Below are 27,657 nucleotides of genomic sequence, written 5' to 3'. Positions count from 1 at the left end.
GGTGTATAGCCATATCTCCAAATGGCTTTTGGTAAGATGCTGTGTAAAGATTCAAAGGCAAAATAAGGTCTCATAGAGTCAAGGATAATATGTTAACATGGATATTGGATTGCTTAATGGACATGAAGCAAAGAGTAGGCATAAATAGGGCATACTCAAGTTTGTAAGCTGTAACTAGAGAAAGACTGCAAGGTTCAGTGCTGAAATGTCAGTTATTGACCGTGTCTATTAACAAATTGGACAGAGAGCCAGACAGTAATTATTTATTCTTGATGAAGGGCTTTTGCCCGAAACGTCGATTTTCCTGTTCCTCGGATTCTGCCTGACCTGCTGTGCTTTTCCAGCACCACTCTAATCTAGTAACGTATTTAAGTTTGCTGATGATACATATCTATGTGGAAATATAACTTGTCAGGCCACAAAGAAATATGGGCAGATTGGTGAATGGATAATAAGATGTATAAAGTGGAACAAGTGAGAGAACAGAAAATCAGAAAATATTTAAAAGCAGCAAAACCTGTATATATTGGTGTTCAGGGCAACATAAATGACTCATACTGTGAATTTGGATAATTAGCAAATACAGCAAGCAACTGAGATGACAAATGACATGTTGGCCTTAGTAGTAAGTGGATTGGAATACAAAAATAAAGAACACACAATACCAGGTTATAGTCCAACAGGTTTAATTGGAAGCACACTAGGCAATCATCTGATGAAGGAGCGGTGCTCTGAAAGCTTGTGTGCTTCCAATTAAACCTGTTGGACTATAACCTGATGTTGTGTGATTTTTAACTTTGTACACCCCAGTCCAACACTGGCATCTCCAAATCAAGAATAAAGAAGTCTTGCTGCAATCATACAGGGCATTGGTGAGACCACACCTTGAGTATACTGTGCATTTTAGGTCTCCAAATTTAATGGTTGGTTTTTGGGATGAATGGGTTTTCAGATGATGAAAAATTAAATTGGGCCTATATTCACTGGCTTTTAGGAGAATGAGAAATTTCTTATTGAAAATAGAAAATTCTGAGGCAGCTTGACCAAGTAGAACAACAATTTTTTTTCACTTGCTTATAGGATCTCTTACACAGGAGTATGGTGTCAGAATAACAAGTCAGTCATTTAAACTGAGATGAAATTTTTTCAAATAAAGGGTTGTGAATCCCAGTTGTTCATCGAAGTTTACTCTTTACATTCATCCCATGATGAGTTTGGTCGCAATGGGTATTTAATTAGGTAGGAGGGTGGTGGGTATGGATACTGCCATTTTCTCACCTCCACCCTGATTATGACTGTGGTCAGAAGACAGTGGGCAACCTTCCTACTCCACTTCCTACTCAGCTCTACCTGCCTCTTCCAGCCTGGGTAAAAAGGCTGGTCCCAGGTCTTGGCCTCAGACAGTGGATCTGCACTCTCTTCCCCTACATTCAGTTTCAGGTCCCAAGCTCCCTGTTATTAATGCTGCTGAGTTTGCTCCTGTGAGTGCATTTTCCAGGGTGCTTTGGGGTTTTTGGGACAGACTTGCCACAAACATTGAGCATTATTCTTGACTCTGAATAATTTAATTTGGTTAGACTCCATTTATTTTTCCTTTCTGCATTATCTTGTTTCACTGGTTTGGCAGCTTGTCTGATTACAAGTGTCCCTTGTAACTACTCTTAATACCATCCTGAGAAGGAAAATATGATTTTTGACGCAGTGGTCCTTCTGGCAGACATGTTGGAGACCGAATTGATTTAACGTGCAGCAAGGCTGATTGAACACAAGTGATTGACTATGAAACCAGAGCTTTAATAACTGAACAACTGTAATGTTTAAATGTTTAAAATCAATTTTCATTCACAAAATATCTCAGGTATGGTTTTAGTAATAAACAGTCACTGGTCTTATCCATCTTTCAGAAGATAAATATTCCCATTTGGTTTTGTTAGGCTGACCTGCAGAAGCAAGATGATTAATTTACTTGCGATGCAGTGAAATCAATTTCATTTGAGTGGTTATGAACCAAAGTTCTCTCCAGCTTCAATTTGTAAGGATTAATGATTTCTTTTTGGGAAATCTTTCTCTTTGCTAGAAAGCTTGCTGGTTCTGTGTGTAGTCTACAATTGGAAGTTAATGGCTGTAGTGAAGATTTTAAGAACCAGTCATGCCCACAGTTTTTATGGGAATACATTAAATGAAATGGTTCTTGTTCATTTTAAGATATTCTGTATTGCCGTGCTTTATCTTGGTCTTCTTTCTGATCATAGTTAGTGATGTATGAAATTCTGTTGATTAATGTTTTACTCTAACCTTATTTTCTAAGGGTCGATCTGAATTTCTTTGTCTTCCTTTACAAACTTTGGATCATACAAACTATTTTTTGAGAAATTAGCAGGCAAGTGATGGCAAGGATTAGTTAGAGGGAAGGAGGAAATTTTCGAGGACGAACAACATCAGGCTCCCTATTAGCAGAGTTCTATGATAGTTTCTCCATCCGTTGCTTTGGTTTCTTGTGAGATTGTCAGTACTATACATCTGAGGTCAAAACAACTTTCCATTTTTCAGGCATTCGCTCAAAGGCTACCTTTTATTTTGGGGGCTGCTTTTTATATTGTCATGATCTCATTTGTTAAGTAATGCTGTCATGCAGTATTGATGGATTTGAATTGACATATGGGGTATTTGGACTGACACAGAACCAGAATTAGAAAAATTCCTCATTACTCTCAATCATTATCAACTTTCCATTCAACTTAAAGCCACAAGACATAAAGAAAACATACATTTTCGAGATGTCACAGTATTCAAATTGGTCTAAGATAACAGGCCTAAAATAATATAAGTTTATTTTCAAAATAACTGATACAGTAGCGAGTTTTGAGAAGATCTGTAGCTCAGGTTGAGGTTCTGGATGTAGGTTTGCTCGCTGAGCTAGGAGGTTCGTTTTCGGACGTTTCATCATCATACTAGGTGACATCATCAGTGAACATCCGAATGAATTAATCTGGAGGCTCACTGAAGATGTTACCTAGTATGGTGATGAAACATCTGAAAATGAACCTTCCGGCTCAGCGAATAAACCTGCTTCCAGAACTGATTCACTTTTCTACACATGAAAAGCCTTCACCTAAATACACCTTCTGCTGACTTGTGAAATTACAGCCAATACATTTTCATTGCAAATGCCCAAAGTTGGAACATTTTAACCAGGCAGTTACAGTCCTATTTACTGCGTATCAGATTTCAATCTCAGATTTAAATGTAACAGTTGACAGTGTTCATAAGAAGAGAATCCACTACATTGTTTCCAAGTAAGGCAGCTCTGGAACTTAAGCAGTCCAAAACTAAACATTTCACATTCATTTGCACATAATTAATTAACTTTGTAATTTGAGGTTTTCTTGGAGCCCATTTGGTTTAGTATTCTTTTGTTGCTAGGTTTAAAGCTGTTCTTCCTTTTAGCTTCCCACCACCTATACACTTAGAAACTTTCTCTCCCCACATACACCACTTACATCCTCTCATTCCAGCTCGATCCCTCTTGCTGCCACCTTCTTTCCATCACAATAGTCCCTATGTCACAATAGTCCCTATGTCACAATAGTCCCTATGTCACAATAGTCCCTATGTCATGGAGGTCTATGGTGCCATGCGAATATAATCAATTGTGTTTTTCTCAATTCAATCTGAGGTATCAGTAAGGGATATGTAAGGGTTATCCATTCATGCAGTTGTGCAATATTAAATATTCTAAAGTTCAACTTTAAAATTTCTGCAGGAAAATTGCTGCTTTGTGAGCTCTGACATGGACAGGCAGGAGGCTGGAAGAACACAGCAAGCCAGGTAGCATCAGGCAGTGGAGCAGTCAATGTTTCGGGCGAAACCCTTCTGCAGGACTGGGGGTGGGTGTAGGGGGAGCTACAGATAAAAGGGGTGGCGAGGGTCGAGTGGTGAAGTGGATAGGTGAACATAGGTAGAGGGTATGACCTGGTTGGTCAGTGGGAGGAATGGATCTGGTTAGTGGCCGGGAGGGGGAGAAGCTGGGAAGGGATTCACGGAATGGGGAGGGAGGCTTTTTGAAATTTGAGAACTCAATGTTGAGTCCTCCAGGCTGTAGGATCCCCAGGTGGAAGAAAAGGTGTTGTTTATTCAGTAGGCGTTGTGGTTTGTTTTGGCAATAAAGGATACCAAGGTTTGTCAAGTCAGAAGGGAGTGGTTGGGAGAATTGTAATGGGTGGTGACTGGAAGGTCAGGTCAGCCCCTGTGGACCAGGCTGTGATGAGCGGTGAACTATTCCTTAAGTTATGTTTGGTCTCCCCTATGTAGAGAAGATGACATCGGGAGCACCTGAAGCTGTAAACTAGATTGGATGAGAGACAGGTGAACCTCTGTCTCACCTGGAAGGGCTGTTTTGGGCCCTGGTTGGAGGTGAGGGTAGTGGTGTACCTACCGGTTTTGCATCTTTTCTCATTGCAGGGGGAGGTACCTGGGGGTTCGGTGGTGGGGGTAGCGTGAGCCAAGTACAGTCAGAGGGAACAGTCCTTGCAGAAGACAGAGAGAGGTGGGGAGAGGAAGATGTTCTTGGTGGTGGGGTCTGCCTAGAGTCGGCAGAAGTGTTTGAGGATGACGCATTGGACATGGAGACTGGTGGGGTGGTAGGTGAGGACAAAGTGGACTCTGTCTTTATTGTGTTGGGAGGGGGAGTGTTTAGAGTGGTGGAATGGGGAGATGGTGCATTGAAGGGCTGTCTGGATGACGGAGGGAGGAAATGCACTTTGTTCGAAGTAGGTGGGCACCTGGGATGCTTGCGAATGGAATGTCTCCTCATCTGAGCAGATGCGGCTGAGACGGAGGAATTGGGAGACCCCTCCATCACTCTGCCCCTGCCTTCGCTTTACCTGCAGCTCCCCCTACACCCATCCCCCATCCTGAAGAAGGGTTACCCCCAAAACGTTGACTTCTCCACCACCATTTGCTGCCTGGCTTGCTGTGTTCTTCCCACCTCCTGCCTGTCTACTTTGGATTCCAGCATCTGCAGTTTCTTTGTTTCTAATCCTGGGAACGTTGAAAATCAGTGCTCAAAGGTAAGAAGGCAAGAACAACGTACTGATGCTGTTCTAAGTCTATAATGAAACAAAGTGCTGGAAATACATAGCAGGCCTGCCAGTATCTGTGGCAAGAGTAACAGAGATAATGTTTTAGTCGATATGACTTATTCAGAATCCTAGGGTTAAGAAGATGCCATTTGTAGATATGAAACTGGAGGCAGCGTGGCACATCTAACTGTAGAGGGTGCTGTTCACATTTTGTGTTCAATTCTTAGTGTATTCTGAGGAATCTCATTGCTTGAATGTTTGAAAAATTTATTTTAAAGTCTTAAGTTTGCAGGAACTAAATATATCTCAAAAGTGATGTAACAAACATATTTAACTACATACCCATTAAGCTAATATCAGCAATTGGCTATATAATTATGTATTAATGTATGAAATATTAATATGTTAACATAGGGCAGTTCCTGTTTGAACGTACCCTTATAAATAGCATAAGGAGACTGGCTAACTCCCTTGATTACTAAAAAAGTCATATTCAGTGTTGGCTTTGGTAGAACAGCCATTTAAAATGAAACAGCTCATCTATATTTTTCTATTTTTGCTGGATTGTATTGAATCTGTCGACTGAATTTTGTCAAAATAGTTGTTAAGAAGAGACTGTAGTTCCCATACCAAACTAATGGCTGAGTTGGTGAAGTCTTTTTTTTACATAATATGCTAATAACTTTTTGTGGGCTAGCTTAATGTGCCACAGGAATCATTGCCTCTATAAATATTATATTACACCTCAGTTTGGTAATTTAGTGTTTTCTGTAGAGACACTACATCCACTACAACTGCCTTCAATTCTTAAGATCTTGTGCAATCTTCAGTTCAATCTGCAGAAATGTTTAGCTTCCATGTTGAGTGGTAGGGAATTAAGGGAATGCATTATTAGTGACAAGTGCAGTCTTTAGGGGGCATCCTTATCTTGTCTGAAAGCGAACTACTGCCGTAGCTATCTCAGCAATTAATTTTCAGTTTTCCGGTTGTTGATTTTATGCTGATGGAAATATGGAAAGTTTATTATCGAAAGGTTTATGCCCATAACTATGAAGCAGGGTATCTCCCCACTTTAATTTATAAGCAGCCAGCAAATATCATAATAATGAAGTGCAGTTGAAATGTTTTCTGGAAATTATGTGACAGTTGATCTTGCAATGTGTTTATCCTTATTTAAAAAAAAAACTGACAAAATCTGCTCTGGCTAATGAGTAGCTTACTCCATCAAAATGGAATTCAAGGATATTTAAGTTGTTCATTTTTGCACAATATCAGGACAATAATCAGACAGTTAAGTATTTATTTAGTTGTTTCATTCATCAAAAACATTATTATCTTTCATTTTTTTGCTTTATAATTGCACTTGATGTCCATACTTGCATCATACTCATTCCCGCACTACTCAAATTATTCATCACACAGATGAGGACAAAGGAGTGTCTTTAACATTATCCCCTCCACGTGTTCAGTTAGGCTGATTGCAGTCTTTGTCTGGTATTCAGACAAGTTGAATCACGTTTTACATTTGAAGACACATATATTGCTTTGGTATCGTGAATTTAGCAGAGTGGATTGAAAAAAAACTACCAAGAAGGGCATAACTGAGGATGGGGATAGTCAGAACCAATTGAATATTTACCGGCAATAGAAATTTCTCTGACAACCTCCTCAATGTCCCTGCAAGGAAATACAGTGGCTGTTGGACTAGATTAGCAGCATAGAAATTGTGAAATTTGAAAGATTGGGTGGGATTTTCCATTTGGGTTGTGACCCAAACATCAGGGTAAACAGCAGCTCTGAGAGAAGCAGTCACATGACATTAGTGTTGCCTGAATTAGCTAATTAATGGCCAAGGGCACACTCAGAGTCCATTTCAGAAGAGCAGCTAGCCTCTTCAAACTGGAAGCCCAAAAGGCAGCTGTTCGACATAGAGTTGCTGCAGCCTGCCATTTCAGGTAAGGGAGGAAGATGTCACCTACATCTTGTAAGTGCTCATGGCTGCTGGATCACTATTATGAGGAGCGACCACTCCACCTCAATTTTTCACTTGACAAACTCTGGCATTACAACCGCTGTCTCTTCTACCATCAGCATCCTGGAGTTAGCATTCTTCAGTCACATTAATGTTGTAGCTACAGGACCAGATCAGAGACTGGGAATTCATGACTAACCAGTTCACCTTCTGATTCTCCAAAGCTGGTTCACTACTTACCAGATACAAGTCAGGAATGTAATAGAATACTCTCTACCTGCCTGGCTAGTGCAGTTCCAAAAACACTGAAGAAGATCTACACCAGCCAGGGTAAAACAATCCAGTTGATTGATACCCCATCCTGCAATTTAAATGCACATTCTTTCCACTGTCAAATCTGTGGCAGAATCTGTGCCCCATGTATAAGATGCACTGCCAGCAACTCACCAAGACTCCTTAAGCAACATCTTCCAAACTAAAATTTCTGTCAGCCAAAAAGAGAAGGGCAGCAGATTTAAGGTGTAGGTTTGCTCGCTGAGCTGTAGGTTTGTGAGGGTGTTGTTGATGATGTTAATGTCTCTTCTATCTTGTTTTGTTTTGTGATGACAAAGGTGTCATGTACGTAGTGGACCCAGATTTTTGTTACAAACGAAGCTGTATCAGAACACTATTCCAACAAGCCACCACACACTGCAGCACAGACTAACTTCAGAAAACAGAGGAGAACCACCTATACAATGTATTCAAGAAGAACGGATACTCAAAAACTACAGTCCGCAGATTCCTCAAGAACAAACCACGCCAAGCAGACCAAACACAGCCAGAAACCCTAACCACCTTACCATACATCAAAGAAGTTTCAGAAATGACAACCAGACTCCTCAGAATCCTAGTAGCACACAAACCCACCAACACACTCAAACAAAAACTAACAAACTTAAAAGACCTAGTACAACCCATGGACAAAACCAACATTGTCTACAAAATTCCATGCAAGGACTGCCACAAACACTATTTAGGACAAACAGGAAGAAAGTTAGCCACCAGGATATACGAACACCAGCTAGCCACAAAAAGACACGACCCTCTCCCCCTTATAGGCCTACACATGGATGAAAAAAAAACACCATTTCGACTGGGACAACACGTCTATCCTGGGACAGGCTAAGCAAAGACATGCCAGAGAATTCCTAGAGGCCTCGCACTCCAACCACAATGCCATAAACAATCACATAAATCTAGATGCCATCTATCAACCCCTCAGAAAACGAACAGGAAATGACATCACCACAAACCCCAAGAACCCCATCCAGGACAAACATATAAATAGAAAGCAGGGGACAACAGCTTCGCTTCACTTGGAGGTCACACTGATGATGTTACCTAGCCAGGTAATGAAATATATGGATGTCAAATCTATAGCTCAGCGAGCAAACCTACACCCTAAACCTCAACCTGAACTACAAACTTTCACAAACCTTGCAAAAAGGGCAGCAGATGTTGGAAACAATAGCACCTGCAAGTTTTCCTCCAAGCCACACAGCATCCTGATATAGGACTACATCATCATTCCTTCATTGTGTCTAAGGTAACATCCTAGAAGTTCCTCCTGAACAACATCATGGGTGTATTTACATTGCCAGAGACAGTATTGGTTCAAGAAGGCAGCTGATCATGCTGCAGATGCTATCCTGTGCTGAGAGACGTCTTTAGTAATGGTCACATTTAAGCTGGCAAGAGGTTTTTTAGGAAGTTTAAAATGTATTGAATGATGATCTCTCCTCCTCTTCACCAGCTGCAAAGTCTGGGCCAATAGCTCCAATTACTTTTCAATTTCATTTTCATTTTTATCTGTAAAATAAATATTCCAATTTCACACATGGCATAATGGCTTAATGTTCCTGTATACTGCAAACATTTTGTTCCTATAGTGTTGAGGGAGTGGGGGTTGGTTACATAACAAATTGCACTGTTCAACCACCTTTCTGTGGAATTTCCACAGTAGCAGAGGAAAGAGAACTTATGGTATTGACATTATAGCTTTCCCCTTTATTTGTACCAGCTGCATGTATAAAGTTATCAAAAGCCTAAGCTCACTCATTTCAAAGATCAAAAAGCACTTGCATGTGATCCCGTTAAATTACAAAGTAAAACAAAAATGTGTGTTCCTTTTATGTATCAGTTCAAAATGGATTCACTTTTTTTTTCATGTTTGTGTTATCTTATTGTATTAGGAATACAACATGGTTTATTTGGCCAATGAGTCTCAGAATTGCAAATTTGCTGGGCATGTTGCCATATTGAATACAGTAGAGTGGAAAATGATTTCATGTTCAACAAGTCTGAGCTTTAGATAAAACCTTTACTGCCTAACAGTCCATTATCTGGATAAAAGAATTCTGCTCCAACCGGGTTAGTTTACATTCGGCTTGAATCATCTTCTTGCATTATGAACAAGGGGAAATTTCACTCGTTCCTTCACTCACTGCAAGGTTACAGAGGTTTACTCTCTAACCAGAGCAATGAGTGGCTTTCTGTCCTCTCTTCACACAATCACTGATCCCTAATATGTAATGCTGCAACTATAATGATAGTTGTGACTCCACTGGCACTGCCACTTGAATCCAGCAGGAGGTTTGTTTAAACAGTACGGGGAGGGGTTGCTGTGCCACATGTTCAAAATAGGTTGCTATACAATAATAATCATATTTCTCTGGGGAAGCTCTCCACTTATTGAATTTTAAATGTAGCTAGTATTTTCAAGTAGAATGTATGAAATTGATGAGGAAAAAAACAATCCTTTCAAATATCAAAATTCTGAAATAATGAAAACAAAAAATACTGAACATATTCAGCAGTTAAGTTAGTGCATGTCTTGAGTTTGTGTTGGTTTACCTCCTTGGCAAGGAACCCAGATGGTGTAAATTTGGCCTGACACCATATTTGGGTGACCGCAGAATACGTCCAGCAGCAAGTTAGTATCCAAACTACCTCGAAATGAAATTTGCTTGCAAGAAACAAGGCATATGCTGAAAATTAAAAATTAATGTTAGATGAAACAATATGGTGAGAGCATATTTGCTCACACCACAACATTGTGAAGTGGCTAGAGGCCTTCAATACTCAGAGAACAGTGGTTATTATTCATGTACACCATTCTCGTTATAAAACTTAGCCCTAAAGGTGTGACACAAATGAACATGATGTTGCAGGTAAAGCTGATGTTACCAGTTAGTGTATGCCATAAATAAGATTTTTTTTATATATATATATATGTTAAGCAGATCTCATATGATGTAGCTTACTATAAATGAGGATGTTGGTTGTTTCTGAATGTCTTGCTTATTATGTATGTGCTAACATATGGTGAATTAAAATCGCAAATTCCATTTTTATTAAGTGCTAGTATGATTGTTACTGGTGCTTTGAGAATTGAATTTTATAAGAATCATTTCTTCTGAATGAGTGAGTGGTGATGAGTGACCTTTATCATAAGTAATTTACTTCATCCATGTGTATCCCATAAACTTTGATTATAAAACTGTGAACAGTTTTAAAATTGGTCATGGACAGTAGGCTGGTATACAAAAGAATTGTACTTAAGATACACCAAGCAATAGTAATATAGGTTATTTAGCAGGAAAGATGACAATGGGAATGGTCCTGGCCTTTGGCACTGGAGTGAGAGCCCTGAAGTTTCACCATGCTGGTATGGTATGCATTCTGTTTTTCACTTTGTCAGTATTGATGTTATTTATAGTTAAGTAGCTAAGTGTATTGTAATTCTAAAACCACAGAAATAGAGCTGATTGGTGTCTTGAAGTTTCTTGGCAGTGCAGACTCGAAGCTGTTAGAAGCAAAAGTAAAGCATTGCACATCCACCTCAAGCCAGACCTGTAATTAAAACATTTAGCTAGACAGTGCTTGTTATACTGTCTTAACAGTCGGAAACGTTGACACGAGTACATCCAGACGCAAACTTTATAATATTTTTGTGATATCTATCTGTTTACCTTGGGTCGTTCACAGGTGACTTGTGGCTAGAGCAAGACCCTGCCTTTTCAGATGCTAACCTGACCTGTCCCTCAAGACGAGTGGTACTGTTGGAGAGTGCTGTAAATTCATCTTGTGGTTTGGTAAACTTTGGCTTTCAATGTAAAAGCTTGTTGATTTGATATCAGCTTAATTTCTTGTATTTTCCTGATAGAACAATTAAATTGCACACGTTCCTAATTAAATGTTTTAATAGATTCAATGCCAATTAATCAATGTACTTTGACTTTCAAGTTGGACTGTGCTATTGGATGAAAATTTGGTCTGGATAGTTCTTGTTCCAAGGTGCAAAGTTTAATCTTGTTGTAGAAGAATGATGAACAAAGCGACAAAGTACAACTGCTTGACATAAGCATAGGCTTGTTCATATCTTCATCTTAGTGCTTATTCGATGTGTTTTGATGATGATTCAATAAAATGCCTTCATGGAGTTTGGTTAATTACTTTCTCATCCCCAACCCCAGTAGAGAGGGGCATTTGATGTTATTATTCTTGATCAACAAGGATTGTAGTGACACATTTGCAAGTCTGGAGTTGAGTCAGTTTACTGCAATACTTACGTGTAAACTGAAGTGTAATATGATACTTACAGGGATCATCTGGATAAGAAAACTAGCAATCAATGTTCCGACAAGTAAAAGTCTGTTTCCATGACTGAAAAGTTTACAAGTGCGTTATTCCTTCAAAACATGAAATATTATAGAATGAATTTTCCTGAACAGGCAGCTACATCAAGGCAGTTGGTGAGTGAGCAATAAGTTCCTTACTTTTAATGAAACATGTAGTAGGATTTAATGGACCTCTAGTTTCACTAAATATTATTTGTACGTGTTTCACATTACTGAAATACCATCAAAATCTGTCTATGCTTGTGGTATTTGTAACTTGATCCAAGCTCTGAAATACATAAAGTGAGGCATAACAGATCTTCTTTTCAAAAACTGTAGTATCAATATGTATTGATAGATTGTTTCAGCTTCGGTAACTTTTGGTTAATCTATAATGGAGACAGAGAAAAGGTCGTGGGGGAGGGGGATAGTGGTGAAGAAATTTCTGTTTGCTATTTCTTCCGAACTGTTTTGTGTTAACGAAAGTAGCCTGATAAACTTAATCTGAATCAGAGATTTACTCAGAATCTTGAAAGATGTATAAAAGACTTTGAGAAATGGCAGACTAATGAGTTAGTTGGTATACAATTAGAAATATGTATATTTGGGACAGGACATGTCTCTTAAAAATGTGACCACACAAAAATCATGTCAGTCCAAGGCTACATACTGACTAACCATGTCCCTGCATGACACAATTCCTGGGTTAAATTTGAATGACTGGAGGCAGCAGTCTGTAACTATCCAGTTCACCTCTGATCAGCACTATTTTTTATTCATTTATGAGATGTGGGCATCACTGGCTGGCCAGCATTTATTGTCTGGTCCTAGTTGCCCTTGTGAAGGAGGTGGTGAGCTGCCTTCTTTGAACCACTGCAGTCCACCTGCTGTGGATTGACCCACAATGCCATTGGGGAGAGAATTCCAGGATTTTGTTCCACCAACAGTGAAGGAACAGCGATATATTTCCAAGTCAGGATGGTGAGTGGCTTGGAGGGGAATTAGAAAGTGGTGGTGTTCCCATATATCTGCTGTCCATGTCCTTCTAGATGGAAGTGGTTTGTGGGTTTGTGAGGTGCTCTGTGAAGATCTTTGGTGAATTTCTGCAGTGCATCTTGTAGATAGTATACCCTGCTACTGCTGAACATTGACGGTGGAGGGAGTGGATGCTTGTGGATGTTGCCCCAAGCAAGCAGATTGCTTTGTCCTAGAAGGTGTCAAGCTTCTTGAGTGTTGTTGGAGCTGCACCCATCCGGACAACTGAGAGTATTCCATCACACTCCTGACTTGTGCCTTATAGATGAAGGCTTTGGGGAGTTGGGAAGTGAATTAGTTGTTGCAGTATTCCTTGCCTCTGACTTGCTGTTCTGGCCACAGTGTTTATAAGACCATAAGACACAGAAACAGAAATTAGGCCATTCAGCCCATCGAGTCTGCCCTGCTATTTAATCATAGCTGATGATTTTCACAAACCCATTCTTCCGTTTTCTCCCTGTAACCCTTAATCCCCTTGATACTCAAGAACCTATCTCTCTCCATCTTAAATATACTCAGTGACCGGGCCTTCACAGCCTTCTGTGGCAGTGATTTCCATAGATTCACCATTCACTGGCTGAAGAAATTTCTTATCTCTGTTCTAAAAGATCTTCCCTTTACTCTAAGGCCATGTCCTCAGGTTCTAGTGTCTTCTGCTAATGGAAATATCTTCCCAACATCCACTCTGTCCAGGCCATTCAGTATTCAGTATGTTTCAATTAGATCCTCCCTCATCCATCTAAACCCTATCAGGTATAAACCCAGAGTCCTCAAACGTTCCTCATTTGTTAAACTTTTCATTCCTGGGACTATTCTCGTGAACCTCCTCTGAACATGCTCCAGGGCCAGTACATCCTTCCTGAGATATGGGGCCCAAAACTGTGCACAATACACCAAATGTGGTCTGATCAGAGCCTTATAGAGTCCCAGAAGTACATCTCTGCTATTATATTCAAATAAATGCCATCATTGCAATTGCCTTCCTAATTACTGACTCAACCTGCAAGTTTACCTTGAGAGAATCCAGGACTTGAACTTCCAAGTCTCTTTGCACTTCAGACTTCTGAATTTTCTCCCATTTAGAAAAAAGTCCTTCCTACAAAAGTACATGAACTACACTTTCACACAGCTGTGTGGTGAGTCCAGTTGAGATTCTAGTCAATGGTAACACCCAGGATCTTGATTGTGGTGTATTCAGTGATGGTAACACCATTGAATGTGAAGGAGCGGTGGTTAAATTGTCTGAATTAGTTGTTTTCAACTGGGGCATGATAGAAGTGATAGTGTGTACCTGGAAAAGGGTAAGTGCGATTGCTGAAGTATGCATGGTGAGCATCAGATAAGGGTAGGACTGGACTTGATTGGAAATGTTGTGGTTTTGATGGGGTGTCATGAAGGATAGGAAGCAAGATGGGGGTAGTAAAGGTTAGGTCTGGGAATACAGTACTTATACAGTTACATCTTTTTTAAACAGTCCTCATTTACTCTAAGATTGTACTTCTCCTCTGCCCATGATCACCATTGTTTCTTTTAATTTTAGGTTTATTTTTGTGAATTCATTTTGAGCATAGCCAGCAGGCAAGACTAGTTGAGAGATGACACTAAGAGACTGTGTCAACTTGTAGTCTTATGTAGCTTGTAGCACCTTGGAAGTTGAGAGATAAAGTCAAGTTAAATATGGCTGGAATAGTTGTTTAGCTGAGTGTGGCACCTTGGAGCCCAAGCAAGACTGGAGTTAAAGGGAAGCGGGGGTACACTCTCTGCTGGTTTCAGTCATACCTGATACAAAGAAAGATTGTGGTGGTGCTTGAAAGACTGTTATCTCAGCTCCTGGACATCTCTGCAGGAGTTGCTTGTGATAGCGTCCACAGCATAACTCTCTTTTGCTGCCTCATCAATCACCTTCCCTCTGTCATAAGATCGGAAGTAGGACACGATTGCCCAATATTCACTGCTGTTCAGACACTGAAGCATTCCATGTGCAAGTGCAGCAAGTTGTGGACAACATCCAAGCCTGGGTTTAAAATGGCAAACAACATTTGTGCTATCTCTCCACAAGAGAATCTAACTATTTCCACCCCCCCCCCCCCTTGATATTTAATGTCATTGCCATTACTGAATTCCCCTCTATCAAATTCCTCAAGGTTACCATTGACCAGAAACACACACATGTGATTATAAAAGTAGGTAGGAATTCTATGCCTAATAACTCACTTCTTGACTCCACATTCTTCAAGGAATAAATCAGGAGAGTGGTGGAATGCTCTCCATTTGCTGGATGAGTCAGTTTGAACAATAACCAAGAAGCTCCACCATCAGGGCCAAAGCAGCACACTTGATTTACTCCACATCAACACACATTCATTTCTTCCTCCCCACATGCTCAGTTACAGCAATGTGTACCATCTATAAGATGCACGACAGAAATTCACCAAGATGTGGAGGTACCAGTGTTGGACTGAGGTGGACAGTTTCAAATATACCTATTGGACTTTAACCTGGTATCATGTGATTTTTGACAAAATTCCCCAAACTCTTTAGAGACCATGTTCCAAACCCATGAACTCAAGTATCTGGAAGAAAAACAGATGGGCGGCACGGCGGCACAGTGGTTAGCACTGCTGCCTCACAGTGCAAGAGACCCGGGTTCAGTTCCCGACTCAGGTGACTGATTGTGTGGAGTTTGCACGTTCTCCCCGTGTCTGCGTGGGTTTCCTCCGGGTGCTCCGGTTTCCTCCCACAGTCCAAAGATGTGCAGGTCAGGTGAATTGGTCATGCTAAATTGCCCGTAGTGTTAGGTAAAGGGGTAAATGTAGGGGTATGGGTGGGTTGCGCTTCGGCGGGTCGGTGTGGACTTGTTGGGCCGAAAGGCCTGTTTCCACACTGTAAGTAATCTAATCTAATCTAAAAAACAACAGCAGATACATGGGATCACCATCACCGGCAAATTCCACTCACTATCCTCACTTTAAAGCGTGCTACCTGTCCTTCACTGTTGCTGAGTCAAAATTCTCATACTCCCTCCCAAACAACAGTGATTGGGTGCACAAAATGTACTGCTGCAGTTCAAGAAGACAACTCATCACCTCTTTTTACAGGATAATTAAAGAGTGTAATGAATGCTGGCCGAGCCGTCAAAGTCCACTTCCACTGTGTGATTTTTCAACAAAATATTTAATGGTTACTGATAAAGAATGAAGAGTTAATTGTTATGCAGATGAATATCAAAGTGCCACATTTACTGCTGCATTGCAGTCAGGTGGTGAGCAACAATATACCTTTTTACAAACATGTGGAAATGTTGTCAGAAATATATTGGATGAAGCTCCGACATGTTGAATCTAGAAGAGTAATTATCTTAAACTTATGGAACAAGAATGCATAATCCCCTACTATTTTTACAGGAAAAATATTCTCATTTATTTTGCTTAATTTGTGATATTACAAATGAAAAGCATGTACAGTAATACTATCACTATAATCAATATTGTTGCAACGGTGTGCACCATAATTAGCTTCTAAGAATTTAAAACCATCCTAATCTTGTTTTTCCACCTTAATGTATGATTATGAGGGATTGCTCAGAGTAAACCTAGTTCATTGAAACTGTCCTATGAACAGCAACCCTATAAAATGTTTATGTGTTTTTGCTGAGATGCAGGAAGGGTTAAATATTGATCAAGACTGTGGTAAAATACTCCAACTCAGTGGTGTAGGATTTTCTTTTCTCTACTTGAGCAGAGAGGTCTCTGTTTAATATGTGTCAGCATAGATTGGCTTCTCATCAATTGTTAGAAGTAAAATGGAAACATGTTGATAAGTGTACAGGTTATGGACAGTTTGATTCAATAAACCTTTTAAATACTGGTGAATTTGTGGGGATAATCAAAGCAGTTATAATGTGTGTGCCTATGAGTGCACCTCCAGGCTAATCTTTTATTATTTTGTCCTGGTTGAAATTTTTAGGTTTGAACATTCAATAGAGTACAGTTTTCAAGTGTCTGCCTGCAGCGGACTGTCAGCATATAAGCAGCATCACAGGCAGCACACGTGTGTTTTGTTTTAATTTGCTCTTGGGGCAGGTTATCTGGCTGCATATGCAGATCCAGAGTACGGAAATGACTGGTGACGTTAATGGGTTTCTTTGTGGACTGAGAATTTCTCTCTGACCATCAGCTGTAGTTTCCATGATTTTTAAAAAATTAATTGTTGTTTTATATCAAGAACTTATGTTGTACAAAAACATGAACAATAAATCACAATTAGTTAGACTATTTTAACGTGTCAATTGAAATAGTCAACTCTTCTGAACTGAGCAAGCAGAAAGTTTCAGATTATTGTTCGAATTTAGCCAAGTTGGAATCAAGGCTCATTTGAGGGATAAGGTGCATCTCAATTTTTTTTCCATTTTGTCTTAATATTTGGCACCTGTTTTTTGACATCGCTACCTCAATGGAGGTTAAGTGAAAATCAGGATTTTCTATTAATTAATGTTATCAACAAAATTTAATAGGGGGTATGGTGATATATATGTGGAAATGATTCCTAACAAAAGTGATTTCTTAATGCTTTCAAAACAAAATCAAGCAAGTATATGGTTAGGAATGGAATTTGAGATAATCTGAGGCAACAAAATGCTATATGAAACATGATAGCTGTGTGCTGCTCGAACTGTGAGAATGCCGTCTATGAAATGAGCGCAAAGGTTATGGGTTTAGATGGATATTTTCGTGTTTTTTGCAAATCGTAGGAAAGAAAGTTGTAGAACCTTCCTCTGGAGAGTGGTTGGAAGGAGATAGCTTAAATATCATACACTTTCTTTTTCCTCAATCTGTTGTCTTGACTGATCAGCTGAGCATTTCCATTGTTCTTGTGTGAATTTAGTCCTTCACATAGAGTAAGGTTCTCTTGGAAAGAGGGTTGGAGGGGATTTGAAAAAGGGAAATTTCTTTTCTTAAAATGGCTTCTTCGACACGATTCTTGAGAATTGGTAGCGAGACAGCTATTTCATCGCAATTCTGACCCAAAGTAGAGCTATATGCTTTCTTTCAGCAACAATTTTTTTAAAAAATCAATACATTTTCCAACCAGGCACTACTGAAAGAAGATATTCACAACAATAGAACATATAAGTCACACTAAGCCTTCAGAAGTTATAGCAATGAATACAGGACTTCTGTCTTCTACTTATTCCCTCATTTCTTCTGAAATGGAGCCTACATGGTCAACAGCTCATCCAGCATTTTAAACTTTCATTTTCTCCGTCTGGTAGTGTGTATCAGCTACAAGATGCATTGCAGCAATATGCCAGGTCTTCTTTGGCAGTACTTTCTAAAATTGCAATTTCTACTACTCGGAGGTCAAGAGGTGCTAGCACGTGGGAATATCATGGCCAAGGGTTGCACACTATTTTGATTTGAAAATGAATCACTGTTCCTCTTAATCTCTAGGTCAAAATCCTAGAACTCCCTCTCTAACTGTACTGCGAGTTCACCTGCAACCACATGGATGCAGCAATTCAAGAACGTGAATCATCATCATTTCAAAATGGACAATAAATGCTAGCCTGGCCTGAGACTCTCATTATCATCGTTCAACTTAAAAAAGAAACATTTGATTTGAATTGAGCAAACTATAGGAGGTCTGTAATTATAGTTTAACTAGAGTTGGTAGGGAGGCAGGGGCATGCTCTTAGGGCTTTGTGGTAATGTCCCTATCTCAAGTCCAGGGTTCAAATCACTCCTGCCTGAATGTGTGTCAAAACAGGTTCGAACTGGTTGATAAAAATAATTAATTAGAGCTGATTTTGGTGGGAAGGGTTGTTCTGGTGGGATGGAGTGTGGTGGGGTGGAGGGAGGGGAGGGGAGGTGGTATTGGTAGGTGGTGGTGTTGCTGTCTCTGGACCAGAAGGCCTGGTTCAAGTCCTACCTGCCACAACATCTCTCAACAGATTAGAACTGGTAGGACTCAACATTTAAAATGTTTCTATGTGATCGATAGGACCCTCTTTTCACGAAAAATCACTTTTAAAATCTGATATTTATAGATTCACTGCTTGTTTGTTGATCTAATTTATCTGTTTTTGGAAGCTCATTTAGAAATGTTGACACCATATGTTCAAATGAAAAACTGCAATTCTGAAGTGGAATTATAAAAGATTATAATCCAGGACAGTAGGAAAGCTTCTGTCCACCTCTATCCACATTTTTGAAACAATATATTTGACTGATTTTCTTTGCAATTGCCACCGGTTATATGACAGCGTGAATGTCTGCTGACAAGCTGGATTGAAATGATGCAATAAGTGCATTTCCAAGGAAATACCAAGTCGTATCTTGGGAGAAGAGAAATAGCCTTGCATTTGAAATCCATTGCGCATTCTCCAAAGGTTAAAATGCGGCATCACTAATGGAACAAAAGCTCGGAGAATTTCACCACTAATAGAGGAGGCTTTTAGTGAGTCATTAAAAATTTAGGTTTATGCTTTCAGTTTGTCACCGAACACTGAGATGGTTACATTTTCTGATTCAGATTAGAGCTATAAACATTCAATTTAGTGTTCCTCCTGAAAACATACAGCAGGTCTGTCTGGATCAAAGGTTTTAAGTGTCATTATGTCTGATAACCAGTATATAAGTCAGAAAATGGCACAAAATAAAAGAATGATTGTGCAACATAATAAAGAGGGGTAGGAGGTTCAACACTTTGAAACACTTTGATATCAGAATTTGCTTCTCTGTGGGGCAGGGGGTCAGCAGCAACTGCCTATTAATTGCCATAACCTCAGCAGAAGATCTGCAGAAATCCTGTTGCACAATGTATCCAGGACTCTCAAATTCTTTGTTAAATTTACAACCGCCAATGAGGAGAAGTCTGAAGGAAGTCTCTGGTGTTTGAATGTAGGTAATCTCACCGTTCCCATTAAATTCAAACTTGGTGTATTTCATTATGCACAACTACAAGATTCAAACCTAAGCTCAAGGATGAAAACGAATGTGTTTTCTTAGTTCATATTGCGGAATGTCATATTTGAAGTGATTGTTCCCTGCAATGTAGCCATTATGCTTGAACATTTGGGATCAGTAATGTGAGAGGTTTGTTTTGTGTCTGTACCAAGCATTTCTACTGGGCTATTATTAAATCTATAAATATGCTCCAAGGGCATTGTTTTCAAAAATTCTTTGTTCCAGGCCTGAGAAGGTAGAACGGTATTTATCCTGTAGGAAATATTCATCTTTTCCATTCTTGATGATAATTTTAATGGTAAATGTTTCTGAAAGTATTGATGGCAATCAATGTTCAGCACCCTGTGTTGCTTTTGTAATACATTTACAAAATAAGGAGAAATGAGGACTGTAGATGGTGGAGATCAGAGTCAACAAGTGTGGTGCTGGAAAAGCACAGCCAGTCAGGCAGAATCCGAGGAGCAGGAAAATCAAATTTTCGGGCATAAGCCCTTCATCAGGAATGAGACTACAGAACCAACTGATCCCGCAGGGACTCCAGACTACATTCAGACCATCACAATGTGGACCTGAACAGGACAAACGGTACCTACAACAAATCCAAAGCATCTAAAACAGTTCTCCTTCAGGATCCACTGCACCATCACCTACTTTCCCTGCAGTTAGCCCTCCAGAGTTCAGGGCCACATTCTCCCAGAGCTGCAAAAGGCCTCTGCTGTTCTTCATCTGTAGAAGAATTCACACACTGAACAAACGCTTTTTCTACACCATACTGGACATCAAAGATCATAAGTACCAAAAACTTTCATGTAACTACCTCAACACTCTGGATTCCTTAACCATTCCAGAAACTTCTCCTGGCGTCCAGAACTGCTCGGATGCCATTAGCCATGTGGCAGCCCTTGTCAGCACCTCCACTTCAACCCCACCACCCTACAGACCACAGTCACTGCTAACCATGCCTCCTCCGCGATCGCTGAGAAGACGACCACCTCTGCAACCACTGCAAGATCAATCACTACCATGACCACTGCAAGATCCATCACCACCATGACCGCTGCAAGATCCATCACCACCATGACCACTGCAAGATCCATCACCGCCATGGCCGCTGCAAGATCCATCACCACCATGACCACTGCAAGATCCATCATCATCATGCTCACTGCAAGATCCATCACCACCATGACCGCTGCAAGATTCATCACCACCATCACCACTGCAAGATCCACCACCGCCATGGCTGCTGCAAGATCCACCACCGCCATGACCGCTGCAAGATCCATCACCAACATGACCACTGCAAGATCCATCATCGTCATGCTCACTGCAAGATCCATCACCACCATGACCACTGCAAGATCCATCATCGTCATGCTCACTGCAAGATCCATCACCAACATGACCACTGCAAGATCCACCACTGCCATGACCACTGCAAGATCCATCACCACCATGACCGCTGCAAGATCCATCACCACCATGACCGCTCCAAGATCCATCACCACCATGACCACTGCAAGATCCATCACCACCATGACCGCTGCAAGATCCACCGCCACCATGACACCTTAATTGCCCTGGTGAAGATGGTGATGAGCTCCTTTCTTGAACCACTGTAGTCCTTCGGGTGTACTGTGATATTCAATGCTGGTTGGGAAGGCATTCCAGAGTTTTGACCTAGCAACAGAGGAATGGTTCCAGGTTGGGAGTGATATGTGATCTTACAGAGAACTTGCAAGTAGTAGGTTTTCCCACATGCCAGTTCCCTTGTCTTCTTGGTGGTGCAGGTTGGGGGTTTGGGGGGTGATGTTAAAGGAGCCTGGCTGAGGCAGGACATCTTGTAGATGGTACAGGCTGCTGTCTCTGTCAGTGGTGACTTCCATTGACTTCAATTTTGCTAGAGCTCTTAAATGCTATATTTGGACAAACGCTGTCTTAATATCATTCTCAGCCCCGTTCTGATATTTATCTTTTTTGTTCAGGTTTAGGCCAAGATTATATTAAAGTCTGGAGCTGAGTAGTTCTGGAACCCAAAATAGGCATCATTGAGCAGATTAATGCTGAATAAACGCTGCTATAAAGCACTGAGGATAATCCCCTCCATCATTTTACTAGTGGTCAAGGATAGATGTTAGAACAGCACTTAGCCTGGAGCGAGATTTTTCCTGTTGTTTTGTGAACAGGAAGGACTACCACTACAGGCAGTTTTCCACATTGTCTGGGATATGCCTTTGTGTAGCTGCACTGGAACAGCTTAGCGAAGAGTGTGCCTAGTTCTGGAGCAAATGGCTTCAGCACTATTTCCAGAATGTCATCAGGGCCTGTGGCCTTTTCCGTATCCAGTGTCTTCAGCCATTTCTTGAGTAAGTTGAATTTTTTTAATGACTGGCATCTGTGAAGCTGGGGATCTCTGGAAGAGACCAATTCAGAGCATGCAATAGGTACTTTCTGGATGAAGATTGTTGCAAATACTTCAGTCTTTTATTTATGCACTGGAGTGCTGGACACCCGGACACCCTCGTTGTTTAAGATTGTGAAGTCATAGAATTCCGCCCCCAACCCCCGCTCCCCAGAGTGCATTTTGTTCACTTGCCACCCACAGTCTTTCCAGTTGGTGTACACCACAGAGGAATAATGAATCATTAGCTGGTGGGATGGGGTGGAGTAATCAGCACGCGATTTCCTTTCCCATACTTGACCTGATGCCCTGAGACTTCATCGGTCAGAGTTGTAACATTGAGGAGTCCATGGGCAATTCCCACTTGACTGTATCCCACTGTGCTGCCACCTCTGGAGAGGACATCATCAGGAATGGTGATAGTGGTGTTTGTGACAATATATGTCAGGTATGATTCTGTAATTCTAACTATGTCAGGTTGTTACTCGACCAGTCTGTGGAACAGCTCTCCAAATTTTGGCACAATCCCCCAAATGATAGAATGACAACTTTGCAGAGTTGACAGGTTTGACTTGATTTTGTTGCTTCTAATGCTTAGGTCAATACCATATGCTCTATCTACTTTAGTGCTTTTCTTAAACTTGGTAGTGGCTTAATGCTACATATCAAGGCAGTTCAGTGGTTAGCACTGCTACCTCACACCACCAGGAGTCTAGCTTCACTTCCATACTCAGGGGACTGACTGTGTGGAGTCTGCACATTCTCCCCTGTCTGCGTGGGTTTCTGCTAGTTTCTTCAGTTTCCTCCCACAATCCAATTATGTACAGGTTAGATGGATTGACCATAGTAAAAGTGGATTCTGGATTAGTGGTGCTGGAAGAGCACAGCAGTTCAGGCAGCATCCAAGGAGCAGCGAAATCGACATTCCAGGCAAAAGCCCTTCATCAGGAATAAAGGCAGAGAGCCTGAAGCGTGGAGAGATAAGCTAGAGGAGGGTGGGTGTGGGGAGAAAGTAGCATAGAGTTGCAGTGGGAGAGGGACTCCCTGAGATTCTTGTAGAGAGAGGAGGAAAACGTTGATTTCGCTGCTCCTTGGACGCTGCCTGAACTGCTGTGTTCTTCCAGCACCACTAATCCAGAATCTGGTTTCCAGCATCTGCAGTCATTGTTTTTACCCCATAGTGAAAGTGGGGTTGCGAGGATTGGATGGGAGGGCTGGATCTGGGTGGAATACTCTTTAAAGGGTCAGTACAGATTTGATGGGTTGAATGGCATCTTTCCACACTTTTGGGATTGTATGATTTGATAAAATAATTCACATTGAAGTAACTAGATTCTTGATATTTCATAAGCTTGCTTTTCCATATGGAATAATCTGAAATGGAGTGCATATATATTTTTAAATTCTACATTATTGAGCATTGCTGTCCATATTCTGGGCATTTTCTGACACAAAACAAACTTAAAAATAAATGAAACCAGTACTTTAATTACATAGCAACAGCCACACCTAGATTCTCCCTTAGGAACCATCAATTTAACCAAAATAACAGATGTGATTCCATGAACCAGTTGTATATAAAATATGCTCCATAATTTGTCCACACAGAATTCTCTAAGAGAAATTTTTGGCTTGTTGAAACTTCACGAAAAAGCTGAATTGTTTGTATTTAATTTAGCAGTGATAAATTACCAAGGAAGCATCATCATTAAAAATGTCTGCTATGGAAGAGCTGAATGACTTCAGGCTCACACTACAGATTATGTATGATTGCAATCTGGGAACATGTATGCAGTCTTCCAGATACTAATCCAGTCAAATAGTTAGTGTTTTGACTTGGTTTAATTTTGTACTTATCTAATGTTAATTGAGAACTATGACATGGATTTTCCAATGGCTGTCTAGTTGTTATTCCTGTGTAGATGGGAGCTGTGCAAGGGGACCCTGTAGAATCCCCATCGTACCTTAACCTGAAGGGATTCCTCAGGAAATTGATTTTTCTGTTGTGCAGTTCCTCTGTGCATGGAACTGTCCAGAAGTTTCTATTTAAATCAGCCTTGGAAGGTTCAGATGAATTAAGTAAAACAGTTACCCAGGAAATGTTAGGCTATTAAACACAGTCTATGTCCTGAGTAACAGTTCAACTGATTCCACACACATACATAGCTCCACATCCTCCAGAACACCCCACAGACCCTGACCTGGCATCACCACCCCAGCATCCAGGATCCCTGCTCCTCTGTGGACCTGACACCCTTCCTCTTCTCAGATGAAGGCACACTTGCTCTGCTGTTGGATCTGGTCCCCTTCCCCCTCAACTCTTCCCCCACTCTGAACCCAGTTTCCCCTTCCCCTCACTGTGGATCCATTTGCTTCTGTTGCCTGCTGGACCCAGTTTCTCCTAATCTATCAGAGCTACCCTAAATGTTACATCGTCTACTTGGCTCGTGTACTACCATGCTCATTGACACCCTACTAACTTGGCATCTTACCCCCTGGCACCCTAGCCCTGTAACCCTATGCCTGCCCAACTGGCACATTAGTTATAGGTCCCATACCCCCTTATTCACCTGGCACCCTATTCAGCTGACACTCTACCTATCTACAATCCAGTTCCACCTTGGGACCCTTCAACCCCAGGGCATCAATGTGGACTTCACCAGTTTCCTCATTTCCCCTCCCCCCACCTTACCCCAGTTCCAACCTTACAGCTCAGCACCGTCCTCATAACCTGTCCCACCTATCAATCTTCCTTCCCACCTATCTGCCCCACCCCCCATTCTGACCTATCATCTCACCCCCCCACCTCCATCCACCTATTACGCTCTCAGCTACCTTCCCCCCAGCCCCACTCCCTCCATTTATCTCTCCACCCCCAGAGGCTCCCAGCCTCATTGCTGATGAAGAGCTTTTGCCTGAAATGTTGATTTTCTGCTGCTCTGGTGCTGCCTGACTCCAAGTGCTTTTCCAGCACCACTCTAATCTTGACTATCTACTCTCCAACCCACCTGACATCCTATGCCCTGCCCAGGTGGACAGCAGTTGTCAGGACTTTAAATTTAAAAATATGGCAGCTAACTGCTGTGTAGAGGAGGTGTACTTAGCTTTCTTCTGTCAGAAAGAAGTATGATTCCATATTTCTGAGGATGCCCTGAGCAGAATTTCCTCTCAAAAATATTTCTATATATTAATAAAAGGTGTAGGGTGACGATTTGCATGAGATTGCCCCTCAGGAAATCCACTGCTATACCAGCAAGAGATGATGGGTGTGGAATATCTTTGAATTCTATTGTTGTGAAGTTATTGAGCTTGTGTATTGTAAAGCTTGTTTAACATCCAGGTTTAATAAAATTCCTCTCGCCACTGTGTTAGTAAAATCCCAAACACAACATGAATGTTTCATTTAGTTCCAGTGAAATAATATATTCTTTTAGTATGTACTTACAACTGTAGAAAAACATACAAAGTGATAACTATGGTTGAAAGATTTTCTAGAACATTAGTCAGAGGAAACCTCCCTTATGCTTTGTGATGATTTGGTGTTAGGATTTGAAGCTCAGTTTACCTTTTGGGTCAGTGGAGGTTAATGTCCAGTCATCAGATATGACTCAATATGAAATCATCTGCTTTGTCTCCAGGCTGTCATGTGAACCTGAAAGAGGCATGACTTAAAGTCAGCAATACTGAACTACTTATGAAGATAATGAATGGTACACTTTGCAGCGGTAAATACCAGCTGTACTCTGTTAACATCTGGCAAAGGGTGCTAATGCTTCTTGAGGTACTGCCAGAGGCAAATATAGGACTCATGATTATATACCTCATTAAATTTTTCACACAATCTCATAATGCTCCTTTGTCATGGAGTAGCTTTTTTTTAAACATAATGACTGGAAGCAAGATAAATTGCTAGCGAATTGCTTCTTGGTTTGGCAATATTGTTGAGAGGACAGTTTGAGGCGAATGATTCTGCAATTCTTTGGATCTTTAACACCCACAGTCACCAGCAGTTTGAGGTTTGATTTTAACATCTCATCCAAAGGATACCTCTTTAGATAATGCAGCATTCCCTTTGGACTAAATTTTGGATTATTTTCTCATTTTGTGGGGTGTAATTTTAACCTAATTTGTCTGTTATTGAACTCAGCCCTATGATTTTGCACCCTGCGCATTTTCCCTGACCATTAAAATGTACAGTATGTTCTGAAGATGTAGACAAAAACTAGAGAAGTACAATAAATGGACGATTTTTAGTACATTTGGGAACATTACCTTGTAATACAGTATTGTGACTTGAAAGGCTTGGGAGCATTTGAGAGAGATTTGAGTTTCCCGCACCTTCATCCCAATCTTTTCACATCAGCAAGACATTCACCTCACATTGGGAGTCTGACTCTGCAGACCATTCAATCCCAATTGTCTAAAGTGGCCTTGGGTGGCAACAGTGACATGGGTACCCAATAGTATTAACAATCACATGCTTTTGAAGGCAGTGAATATCTGGACAGGGAAAGCTTCACTATCTGTTACTGACCACTGTATTGTCTATGAGGAAGTACCTTGAGCATTATTTGGCTTGGCATTCCGAAACTGGACGGAAATCAGATTAATCTCCCTTGACAACAATGGGAAGATCCATTGAATGAATCAACAAAAGTCATGCCTATAACATAGCACTTTTGTTTTGCATGCTCAGATGCATTAAAACCCCACTTGAAATTGAGTTAATAAATATGCTGTGCAGTGCTGCCCAAGTTACTAAATCTATCCAGCAGTAACATTGACAGGTTAGTTTTCACTTTTTCTTTTAGTTGTTCACCGCATGTGGGCATTGCCTAGCTAGGTCAACATTTTTGTTCATCTCTGATTGCCCTTGACAAGATCATGGTGAAACATTGCCTTCAACTGCTGCAATCCACCTGTTGTAGGTGCACTACTGTACTATTGGGTAGGAAGTTACAGGACTTTAACCCAGACACTGCGAAGGATACTTCCAAGTTAAGATGGTGTGTGAATCGAAGCAGAACTCATAGGTGCTCACATGCATCTGTTGCAGGAAGATGCTGGAGAAACAAATCTGACAGCATGTATGGAAAGAGAAACAGAAGTAATGTTTTGAGTTCAGTATGACTCCTTTCGGGAACTGAAGAAGATTGCTGCCATATTTGGAGACATTCAATTCTTCCACCACATCTACTTTGTTCACCACCAATGCTCTGTCACAGCATCTCCAGGATCCACTATAGAAATTCACCAAAGTTCCGAGGACAATATCTTCCAACTCCATGACAATTTCCATGTCAAAAGACAAGGGCAGCAGATGGTTTGGAACACCACCACTTGCAATTTCCTCTCCAAGCCATTCAACATCCTGACATAGTGATGTTGGGTCAAAAACCTGAAATTCCTTCCCTAATGGTATTGTGGGTGTACCAGCTCCACATGGGCTTCAGCAGTGTAAGAAGACAGCTCACCTTTTACTTTCTCAAGAGCAACTAGGGACAAGCAATAAGTATTGGCCAAACAAATGATGTCAATATCC

At 40.8% G+C, this 27,657-nt stretch overlaps 1 protein-coding gene across 4 annotated transcripts in view; it reads left to right on the top strand.

Annotated features, from left to right (window-relative positions):
• schip1 (schwannomin interacting protein 1) overlaps positions 1 to 27,657 on the top strand; it is a 167,188-nt gene that overhangs the window by 14,647 nt on the left and 124,884 nt on the right. The window contains exon 1 of one of the 4 annotated variants that reach the window (XM_060834202.1): positions 11,729 to 11,849. The exons of the other annotated variants lie outside the window; for them this stretch is intronic. Within the exon in view, the coding sequence (XP_060690185.1) occupies positions 11,757 to 11,849 (93 nt within the window). The 5' untranslated portion in view covers positions 11,729 to 11,756. Of the gene's footprint in view, positions 1 to 11,728; positions 11,850 to 27,657 lie in introns of those variants that run through there. 4 annotated transcript variants of the gene reach the window in all.

The sequence above is a fragment of the Hemiscyllium ocellatum genome, chromosome 13 (assembly GCF_020745735.1).
Source record: "Hemiscyllium ocellatum isolate sHemOce1 chromosome 13, sHemOce1.pat.X.cur, whole genome shotgun sequence".
Lineage (NCBI taxonomy): Eukaryota > Metazoa > Chordata > Chondrichthyes > Orectolobiformes > Hemiscylliidae > Hemiscyllium > Hemiscyllium ocellatum.
This window is presented reverse-complemented; position numbering and strand designations above follow the sequence as displayed.